The 11,140-nt window shown below is 38.9% G+C and overlaps 1 protein-coding gene and 1 pseudogene across 4 annotated transcripts; both read left to right on the forward strand.

The window, feature by feature from the left end:
- The first annotated feature begins 915 nt into the window (after positions 1–915).
- On the forward strand, positions 916–2,609 carry LOC106317338 (annotated as a pseudogene).
- Positions 2,610–4,166: 1,557 nt separating this feature from the next.
- LOC106318664 (probable LRR receptor-like serine/threonine-protein kinase At3g47570) lies at positions 4,167–8,962 on the forward strand. 4 transcript variants are annotated; one of them, XR_001265336.1, is made up of 5 exons: positions 4,167–4,536; positions 6,011–6,181; positions 7,188–7,251; positions 7,362–8,052; positions 8,127–8,962. XR_001265336.1 is itself a non-coding variant. In XM_013756739.1 (4 exons), exons 1-4 carry the CDS (start codon positions 4,498–4,500, stop codon positions 7,436–7,438), a joined length of 351 nt encoding a protein of 116 aa, XP_013612193.1. In that variant the 5' UTR covers positions 4,167–4,497; the 3' UTR covers positions 7,439–8,962. The 4 variants fall into 4 exon arrangements, 2 of the variants coding, with proteins under 2 accessions (XP_013612193.1, XP_013612192.1); XR_001265335.1 differs by having other exon boundaries at positions 7,362–7,919; positions 8,000–8,962; XM_013756739.1 differs by having other exon boundaries at positions 7,362–8,962.
- The last annotated feature ends 2,178 nt before the right edge of the window (positions 8,963–11,140 follow it).

Here is an 11,140-nt window from a genome sequence, read left to right on the forward strand (position 1 = left end):
GGGAAATAAACAGTCTCTTCATATAAAAATGTAATATTATTAGTGTGGATTTGGAAATAATAAAAAATGTAAAATTATACATTATTTTAGATATTATATTTAATGTAATATTACCATTTCTCTTATTGTATATTTATTTATTCTGTTTTTTTTGTTTTTTTCTCTGATAATTTATATTTACTTATTTTAATTTCTTGTTAATTTTTTGTATATTATGAAACGATAATATTACATTATGGAGATGGAGATAGTTTGTTTTTTGGCTTATTCCGGTCAAATTCAATATTAGTAGGGATTTGGAAATAATAAAAATATAAATGTATACCTTTTTATATATGAAATGGTAATATTACATTATGGAAGATGGTTTGAACCGTAAGAAATAGAAATTGCTTATTTTTGGTTTATTCTGGTCAAAATTATTATTTTTGGTCATATGATTTAATGAGCCACGTGACTTCTTTTGGAAAAAAAGATTTGTATACTAACATGGACACTTCTCTTTGTAAAATTAAATATAAAAATGTAATGTTATTATTTTTTTTATATTGTATATTTTCTTATTCTAAGTTTTGAGTTTATTTATTTAACTTAATATTATCATTTCTTATATTGTATATTTTCTTATTTTAATTTTCAAGTTTATTTCTTTAACCTTTTTGTAAACTAAATGTAAAAAAATGTAATATTGTATATTTTCTAATATTGTATATTTTCATACTCTAATTTTCGAATTTATTTAATTAATTTTGTATATGAAATGGTAATATTACATTAAGGACAGTTACAAAAAAAGTAATAATGCCACGTGTCATCTTTCGGGCGAATTTTTTTTCGCTGATGTGGATGCTCTAGGGAGAGTCAAAATTTTATTAGTTTAGATGACTCTTGGATTCGATTTCAAGAACAAGAAGAAGAAGAACAAGAATAACATTCGAGACTGAATAGCTAAAATGGCAGGGATAGAATCTGCGTCTAAACAACGAAAGAGGGTGGTGGTGATCTGCGGCGGAATCGCCGGCTCCCTCGCCGCGAAGTTGCTTCAGTTCGATGCTGATGTCACCCTCATCGATCCGTAAGTTGTTGAAAACACAAAATTTAATCTCAGATTATCATTCATCACAAGCTCAAACTATGTTGAAATCAAATCAGGAAGGAGTACTTTGAGATCACATGGGCGAGCTTGAGATCCATGGTGGAGCCTTCCTTTGCCGAAAGAACAGTTATCAACCACAAGAACTACTTCAAGAAAGGCCATGTTGTTACTTCTCCGTCGGTCAACATCACGGAGACTGATGTAATGACTGCAGATGGAGATGTGATTAGGTTTATGAGTCGGGAGATTGTATATGATTAGGTTTATGAGTCGGCTAAGGGTCTGTATAAAGTCTTTGTCTTCACGATCTTAATAATATAACACAATATTCAGCAACTCAAACATTGTCATTGGATATGATTATCTAGTGATTGCTACTGGTCACAGCGACTTGTTCCCCAAAACCAGACAAGAGAAGCTCTCACAATACCAATCAGGTATTATGATCATGATCAGAGTCGGATCTGGGCACAGCCTAACGAAACATTGGCAATGGCCCCCAAATTTAACTCCTAAATTATGAATTAAAGTTTTTTTAAAAATTTATCTATAGCCTCCAAAATCTCAAATACAGTGTAATAAAATTAAAGATTCAGACCAATGAAGATTGTGTCTTTGATTGCAGAGTATGAGAATATCAGATCTTCTAAATCAGTTCTGATTGTTGGTGGAGGACCGTCTGGTGTGGAGCTAGCTGCAGAAATAGCAGTTGATTTTCCGGAGAAGAAAGTCACATTGGTGGGACCAAGACTGCTCGAGTTTATTGGAGAGAAAGCTGCTGACAAAGCGTTTGATTGGTTAAAGTCCAAGAAAGTGGAAGTGATACTGAACCAATCCGTGGATTTAAACTCAGCTTCAGATGGAAACAAAACATATAAGACTTCAGGAGGTGAAACAATACAAGCGGATTGCCATTTTCTCTGCGTTGGGAAGCCTCTGTCTTCTCAATGGCTCAATGGAACCGTTCTGAAAGATAGCTTGGATGGTAAAGGGAGAGATGGTTGATGAGCACTTGAGGATTAAGGATAGAAAGAATGTATTCACCATTGGAGATATCACTAGTATCCTTGTAAGTTCACAAGACCATAACATTTTCAGTTTTTTTTACGTAGTTTCTTGTTTTGATTATATGATTTTTGTAATGACAGGAGATTAAGCAAGGATATGTAGCAGAGATGCATGCTAATGTGGCAGTGAAGAATATAAAGGTAATGATGTCTGGTGGGGAAAAGAAGAAGAAGATGTCGACATACAAGCCCGGATCAGAGATGGCAATTGTATCATTAGGAAGAAAAGATTCAGTTGCTCAGTTTCCGTTTGTGACAGTCATTGGTTGTCTTCCTGGTTTGATCAAGTCGAAGGATCTATTTGTGGGGAAGACCAGAAAGACAAGAGGGCTAAACCCTAAATGTGTACAAGGTTGAATGTTTGTTTCAGGTTTTATATTGAGGAAGAGATGCTTTAGTGCAAAGATGTGATCATGTTTGGGTTTGTTTATGTATTGATCTCATTGTTTCAGTGTGGAGTGATTGTTGGTTGTTACTTATGTTGTTTGATGTATCTGATGATGTATTATTAACAGTGGGTATTATTTGAGTTCCATTCCAAAAAATTTCATGGGCCTTTAGAAACACTAAACCGGGAAAATCGATATGGAAACTGAAATCAGTCTGAACCGAAACAACCTCTGCCGAGTGCGCCTGTTTTAGAGGAGTCGTTTCTCCTCCTGCTTCTCGCTTCTCCTAAAGGAGGTATGTGGTTGATCTCTTCTTGTCCTCCTGTTGTTGTCGCCTTATCATTTGAGGCTTATCTATGATGCGTGGCCGGATTTGGGGAGTTATCTTCCGCCTGCTTAGTCTAGAGAGGCTCATGTGTCTATCAATGACGGTTATAGCTTAGTTGGTGCTTGCAACTTCTCTCTCCGTGGGTCTCTGGTTGTGGATTAACCGGAGATGGCTCATTATACGACGACCGGGGCAGGTTTTGCCACCCTCCTCCGCTTATTGTATCTTGGAGCCACCGTTGGGCCTTGTCTCTGTAAGTCCCTCTTCCGATGGTTAAGCTTCTAGGTGCAGGAGTATTAGCATCTAGAGTTGCAATGGCTAGTTACTTTAGAACTAGATCAATCTTTTAATTTAGCTTCCTAGTGTTCATGACCTAACTTTTGTGTCATTGAGTCTTTTTTTTTTTTTTTTAAACTTGCGGGCTCTTTGATACTATTTTGCTTGTTAGCAGACCATGATTCGAATTCCTTGTATCACTTTTACGTTACTTCAAAATGGAATTCACATCTTTAGCAAAAAAAAAAAAAAATGCTGCATCACATATTTAACTGCTCTCGATTGTTGGACCTGTACTTAAATTCAAATCATATTGGAGATATTCTTTGAGTGACGAAACTTGTCAATTTGAATTTTGGTGGAAAAAACTTGAATGTGAATGTAATGCTCTCGACTGCTACCTTTAATGGGTTTTCCACGCTTCACTCGGTTAGCACACCTATCTCTTGCATCAAAATATTTTTTTTTCATCTTATTCACACGATATTGCCACTCGCCAGACAGGTCAACTATGATTCTTCTATTCCAGCTTAACCACGTTTAATTCTAGAGGTTATTTTGGATTAGCGACAAGAAATATATACTTTGATGATATAGTAAGCAAATCAATTCTATTAAACTTTTTACTAAATGCCAGAAAGAAGTCTGGGATGCTATCAAAGCTCCCTGCATGTCTAGGAAACATGATATCACTCATGCAAGTTAGCTTTTCCGATAACATCATAGAAGGAGAATTTCCATTCTTCAATCAATTGGTTCGAACAAAACCTCTTTAAACAGTTGGATCTTATATCTCATAAACTAGAACAATTGATTGACACAGACATGAATGAACCATTTGGGAAAAATAAAACAAGAAACTTATTTGGGAAAAAGGCCAAAAAAATAAATAAGACAAGAGACTAGTGGGATACTTGACTCAGAGGACAAGAGGTTGACGACAAGTCCAAATGACTTTTGAAAAGTCTTGCAGTTTTGTATATGTGGTTATGAGCCAATAATCTTCTACGTTGCATAACTACAACAATAAGATAGAGAAATTTTTCATTTGCTTCGTCCCGTGTATTCACTTCCTGCACGAAAAGCTTTTAAACCAAATCAAATGAGAAGCATGAGATTGCTTCTTTTATTTTCTTTCAGTACTCTCATGTTACTTGATGCATATGGTTTTACTTTTACCGATGAAACTGATAGGAAAGCATTGCTCGACTTCAAATCTCAAGTTTCTGAAGACAAACAAGATGTCTTGTCCTCATGGAATAACTCATTCCCTCTCTGTAACTGGAGAGGGGTTACGTGCGGCCTCAAACACAAGAGAGTTACCGGTTTGGACCTTGGAGGATGGCAGTTAGGGGGAGTGATATCACCATCGATCTATTGGTAATCTCTCCTTCCTCATATCACTTGATCTCTATGATAACCTTTTGGGGGGAACCATCCCTCACGAGGTGGGTAACTTGTTTAGACTTGAGTACTTAGATATGAGTGGTAATATTCTCAGAGGAGATATTCCAGTCGGTCTATTTAACTGCTCTAGATTGATGAAGCTTTATTTATTAGAAAATCATATTGGAGGAGGTGTTCCTTCAGAACTAGAATCGTTGGCGAAGCTTAAAATTCTAAATCTTGGTGATAACAATTTGAGAGGGAAACTCCCTGCATCTCTAGCTAGGAAACTTGACATCACTAAAGCGGAGTTATCTTTTCATTTAACAAAATAGAAGGAGGAATTCCTGACGCTCTAGCTAGATTGACTCAATTAGTGTCTCTGGGATTAGCATTGAACAAATTCTCAGGCGCTTTTCCTCCCTCCATCTATAATATTTCCTCACTCAAGTTTTTGAGCATGTTTGGTAATGGTTTTTCGGGTAGCCTAAAGCCTGATTTTGGTAATCTACTACCAAATCTTAGATATTTAAATATGGGACGTAATAATTTCACAGGACCCATCCCAACCACATTTTCAACTATCGCGAATCTTCAACACTTAGCAATCGTGTGGAACAAAATGACAGGAAGTATACCTATCACTTCACAGTAATTATTTGGGAAGTTACTCATCTGGAGATCTTGGATTTATTAAGGCTTTGGCTAATTGTACCCAACTTCATACATTACTTGTTAATAGAAATAGGCTTGGAGGTGACTTGCCTACCTCTATAACGAACCTGTCCACCAACCTCTGGAAATTAGACATTGGAAGAAATTTCATCTCTGGAACCATTCCTTATGACATTGGGAATCTCATCAGCCTACAAAAACTTAGGTTAGACGAAAACTTGTTGACCGGACCACTACCAAGTTCCATTGGAAAGCTTTCTAGTTTGGTGTTATTAAACCTCACGTCGAATAGATTGTCAGGAGAGTTACCTTCTTCACTAGGTAACATCACTCGGTTAGAACAACTCTATTTGTCCAGCAATAGTTTTGAAGGAGCCGTTCCTCCTAGTCTTGGTCATTGCAAATATATCTTATATTTGTGGATTGGGTCTAATAAGTTGAATGGGACTATACCTCAGGAGATTATGCAAATTCAGTCTCTTGTTTACCTCAACTTGTCAGATAATTCCTTGACAGGATCTCTGCCAAAGTATATTAAACCACTAGAACGTCTTTGCACACTGTCTGTTGAGCATAATAAATTATCCGGGAAACTCCCTCAAGTCCTGGGAGATTGTCTCTCAGTGGAGAATCTTTATCTACAAGGAAATTTTTTTGACGGTGATATTCCAAATATAAAAGGGTTGATGGGTGCTAAAAGACTTGATTTCTCGAACAATAATCTCTTTGGAAGTATACCTGGATATTTTGCAAACTTTTCTCACTTGGAGTATCTCAATCTATCCATTAACAGTTTCGAGGGAGAGGTGCCAACAGAAGGAAAATTTCAGAATGCTACTGTAGTTACAGTATTTGGAAACAAGGGTGTGGAGGCATCAAGGAATTGAAACTAAAGCCATGCACTGTGCAAGCACAACCAATGGAGACTAGCTATTTCTCTCTTTCGAAGAAAGTTTCCATTGGGGTAAGTGTAGGCGTAGCTTTGCTTCTGATGGTGTTCATAGCTTATATTTCTCTACATTGGTTCATAAAAATAAAGAACCAGCAGACAAGTAATCCAACTTCTTCCGCACTAGAGGTTTTTCATGGAAAGATAAGTTATGCATATCTGCGAAATGCAACCGATGGCTTCTCTTCCAGCAATTTGATTGGATCAGGCGGTTTTGGGACAGTGTTCAAGGCATTCCTTCCGATAGAGAACAAGGTTGTTGCAGTGAAAGTTCTAAACCTGCATAGACGCGGAGCTATGAAGAGTTTTTTGACGGAATGCGAATCCCTCAAGGACGTAAGGCATCGTAATCTTGTGAAACTAATGACGGCTTGTTCGAGTATTGATTTTCAAGGAAATGAATTCAGAGCTCTTATCTACGAGTTAATGCCCAATCGAAGCCTAGATATGTGGCTGCACCCGGAGGAAGTGGAAGAGACTCGTAGACCCTCGAGAACCTTGACTGATAAGACTCTAAGATGTAAAAGACGATCTTATTGCTTATCGTATAAACCGTAACAATACCAAGACGAGAAGGCTATGAACCCTAACGCCAAGGTCCTTCAAATCCAGAGAAAAACCTCTCTGAACTTGCCTCAAATGCAGAGACACTCCTCTGATTTGCCTAACAACTCTCTATGATCATTCCATAATCAACAACAACACTCATGGATCTTTATTTATACTCTCCAATTTCAGTAACAGCAAAGCCTCTGGCTCAATCAGCAACTTCACTAACTTGCCAACACAGTAACCATCAGCCACGTCAGCTATAGTATTCGGTATCTATCATTGACCCTCTTTGAAAGGCTCAACATTGCCGTTGATGTGATTTCTGTTTTGGAATATCTTCATGCTTATTGTCATGAGCCTATAGCTCATTCCGATCTCAAGCCGAGCATTTAACGTCCTCCTAGACAAAGATCTGACTGGCCATGTTAGTGACTTTGGTATTTCTCAACTGCTCATGAAACTTGATCAGGAGTCTTTGTTCAACCAACTAAGCTCGGCGAGCGTCAGAGGAACCATTGGCTATGCCGCACCAGGTAAAAACTATATCACACATCCGTACGTACTGTTTGAGTGACGAAAATGATTGTACTCTTTTTTTATTTATTTAAATTTTACAATCTTGTTTCTGTGAATTATGGCGCAGAATATGGAATGGGAGGACAGCCATCAATATATGGTCATGTGTATCTTTTTTTTTTTTTTGGTAAAATGTTAATATAATGTGTATAGCTTTGGTGTTCTTGTTTTGGAAATGTTCACTGGAAAAAGACCAACGAACGAGTTATTTGGGGGAAGCGTTACCTTGCACAGCTACACCAAGTTGGCGTTGCTAGGGAGAGTATTGGACATTGCAGACACTTCGATTCTTAATAGCAGTCTCAGCGTTGGTTTCCCTCTTGGTGAATGCTTGACAGTGGTTTTGGAGGTGGGACTTAAGTGTTGTGAAGAATCTCCCAAGAACCGTTTGGCAACGAGTGAAGCCAGAAAGGATTTAATCTTAATCAGAGAGAGGTAATTTGCAGCCAAACATTGATGATGTGTTTATTGTTTCCTCTACAGACTTTAAATATGATTATGCTTGCAGAATGTGATGCTATCTATATGCAGAAAATAGACCAAATGTTGTGTGATGATTACGTATTTATGATTTTATTTCCCTCGTCAAGCAACGAGCTTTAGATCTCGACCTCGCCTCTACAAGGTACTACTGCTTTCTTGGTTGATCGAAATCAAGAAAAAATGTATGCTTTATCGAATATTAGGGTTCATGTGTGATCGCAGAGGTTCAGGGGATGCAGAGACTCAACTCGTTCCTCATGATTCTTCAGATGATGGTAGCGTGAAGTGTCAGATTGTTTGTTCATTATCATGACATGCGTGTGTTTGCATGAGCTTGGTTTTGTTGTAGATTGGGAAGCTCTTGCGGATCGTGAACCGAGTACATTACTCTCTGTAGAAGAGTTGCCTCAAATGTCTAAGCTTTCGGTTGAAGAACGTAAGGAGGAAGGACCTAAGAGGCGTGGAAGGGGGACTTTTACTTATAAGAAGGATGTCGTGTACAGTTGAAGTCTTATTACTTTTCTGAAATGTAAGCTGTTACTATTAGCATAGTTAGAGTAGTCTGATTAGTCTTAGCATAGTTAGAGTTATTATCACAAGTGGGTCAAGCCCAACTCCTGCGAAGCCCAACGCTAGTTTGAACAAAACGCAGAACTTTGCTCTTCAGCTCCAACGGTTTTCTTCCTGCACAAGACAAAACGTTAGTAAGGACAAGACCAAAGTGAGCAACAGAAAGGAAAAGCAAATTGGAGAGGGCAAGCCAGCTGGTCAAGTACAGGCTGTCAAGATCCAAAACAGATACGCTTTGCTACATGATGAAGGAGCACAAAGCTAAAAACCTAGTTTACAACTCTATATAATGTAACTCATGTTGTAAACAAAACCTTAAGAGAGAGATCATAATAAGAAAGTCAAGTAACTTATCTTTGTTGTTCACGCGTTCATGGTATCAGAGCACACGGTGCCACCATGGATCTTGAGCCTTGTGACCCTCCTTGTCTAAATATCATTCACTGTGTTACCGTAAAGCTCAATGAGCAAAACTTTTTCTTCTGGAAACGTCAGTTTCAGTCTTTTCTCAGTGGGCAGCGTTTGTTTGGCTTCGTTACTGGTACCATCCCTCAGCCAGTTACTACCATCTTGGCTCCCACCATTCATGGTACCTCTACGCCTGTTCCAAACCCTGACCATGAGCTACCCTTCGCTTCAAATAGAGCTTGTCCTCAAGCTCTACAAATCCTGGCTTCACCTAAAGCACTGCAAGTGCTAGCTTCACCCCAAGCTGTGAATAGAGCTGCTGCAACACGATACTGTCTCTGGCTAGTCTCGAAACGCATCTTCTGATTCTCCATCTGTGCTTGACTTGAAACTTCTCATCGTCAAGGTTTTGTTTTCTTATTACCGCAACACTGTCCTGCATAATTATGTCGAACTCAACGTTCTCCGGTGAGCTAGCTGCAGTTGCATCAATATCTATATGCTTCCTTGTTTGCCAATTCAGAGTCCCACACATCTTTGATAACGCTTCATAGACATTAGGCCTTTGTAGAACTGACTCAAACACAGCTAGTCGTGCAAGTTCTGCATCAGTCTCTGGTAGCCAGTGCAACATGCAAAACAAGCAGAATAGCTTAACCATTTCAAGGTTTGATTCAGCCAGAGTCAGTTGCGGAATGTGACGACCATCACTCCAATCATTATATGCTTGTGCAAGTTTCATACAATGTCCCTTGTGCCTGCCGGTATATATGAGCCTCACCAGCACAAGCAAAAAGACTAGGACGTAGTGGGCTGATCCCAAATTTGTACGCCACTCAGCTACGATGCTTCTTATCATCATGTCATTGTTCAGCTTCTCCACTAGTAGCGTCCACCGAAGGTTCACAATTTGCATACATGGAAGGCAGTGATTCAGCACAAGGTTGCCAATATGAAGAATAACATTATACTCTTGATCTGCAGTACATGTAATATGAACATCAATGTTTTTTATCATATGCTTTTGTTTGCTCCAAGTATGTACCACGTTGCTCAAACTCCTTTGCTTCATCAGAAACTGCTCGCTGTAACATGTTTCCCTGTAATATTTTAATCGAAAAGCTTCTCTAACCCTTGCACTCTGTTTGAAATTAAACCACCAGTCTTTGCACCATTTTCGTGTCCATGAATCTACAGCCTCATCAACTTCTGACAACCAATACTCTTTATGTGACTAAAGACTGACCAGAACAAACCGCAAACGGCTTGAAACGCTATTCAACTTTCTCGTCGGCTTAGCTTGATTCATTGTCAACGTAAGGCTGGCCTGCAAAGTTGCGTCTAACTCAGCCTTCTTCGGCAAACAAAGTGCAGGTTCCTGAATATCTTGTAGAACTGTCTCAAACACCACATGTATCCCAGATTCAGTAGCTGCATGAGTGGCCAACGAGAAATCTTTTTGGTATCCAGACTTAAGCTTGAGTGACTGTTGCTTGGTACCCGCTCTTTCTCTCATTAAATCAACACTTGGAACTGTACCAAGAGCTTCACCGCTAGTTCCAGACAACATTCTCCCCAACTCTCCACTGAGTTTAGATTCAGAGCTCGACAATTCCCTCCACTGAAACTCTAAAATTGTTTGTACAACGTCCAATCTTCGTTTCTTCACTAGATGTCCTTTGAATTTAAACCTCCAAGACTTAGAAGCCAAACACATCTTCTTCCTGTGATGTACCATTGGCCTTCTCATGATCAGTAATCTTGGTACACCAATCACGAGTGAAGCAGACGTCTCTGAATGCAGATGTGGAGTCAAGGTAGTAACGATTGATTCATGATCATCATTGTTGTCCTGACTCGATTCTGTCACAGGATCTAACTCTCTGTCTTGAATCAAATTCTCATCCATTTTACGTTCTTCCGCTTGTATCGTGACTGTTGCTAATGCTTCGACCTCTTGGAATTGATTAGCCGAGTTGATAGACGGAATCAATCTTGTTGTAGACATTTGTAAGTGTCTACCTTGTTCTGCCTTGTTTCGTTCACCATACTTCCACAACAATGATTCTCTCAGATCCTTCCAGCTTTGGAAAGGGATGAACGAATTCATGCGGTGAACATATACTTCCGCTTCTCCATCGATGAAACCGCGAGCCAACGCAAGCTTTTGTAGCTCCGTGAACTCTTCAGATGCAAACCGATTCTCCATCCACTCGATCCATAGTCTCAAATCAACACAGGTAAACACAAGAATCTCTATGAATCTTTCCTCTTCTTGATTATCAAAATTCTCAACTACTTGCCGATAACCTAACGGATTGTTCCCGTACTGTTCCGATGAAGACACAGATACCTGAGTAGAAGATTTCAGCTGATTTGGAGTCG

Source organism: Brassica oleracea, chromosome C9 (assembly GCF_000695525.1).
Source record: "Brassica oleracea var. oleracea cultivar TO1000 chromosome C9, BOL, whole genome shotgun sequence".
Classification (NCBI taxonomy): domain Eukaryota; kingdom Viridiplantae; phylum Streptophyta; class Magnoliopsida; order Brassicales; family Brassicaceae; genus Brassica; species Brassica oleracea.

Coding starts and splice junctions, on each gene's coding strand:
- LOC106318664 (XM_013756738.1), top strand. CDS start 4,498: ATGGCAGTTAGGGGGAGTGATATCACCATCGATCTATTG. Junction 4,537..6,010: donor ATATCACCATCGATCTATTG/GTAATCTCTCCT, acceptor ATCCATTAACAG/TTTCGAGGGAGAGGTGCCAA.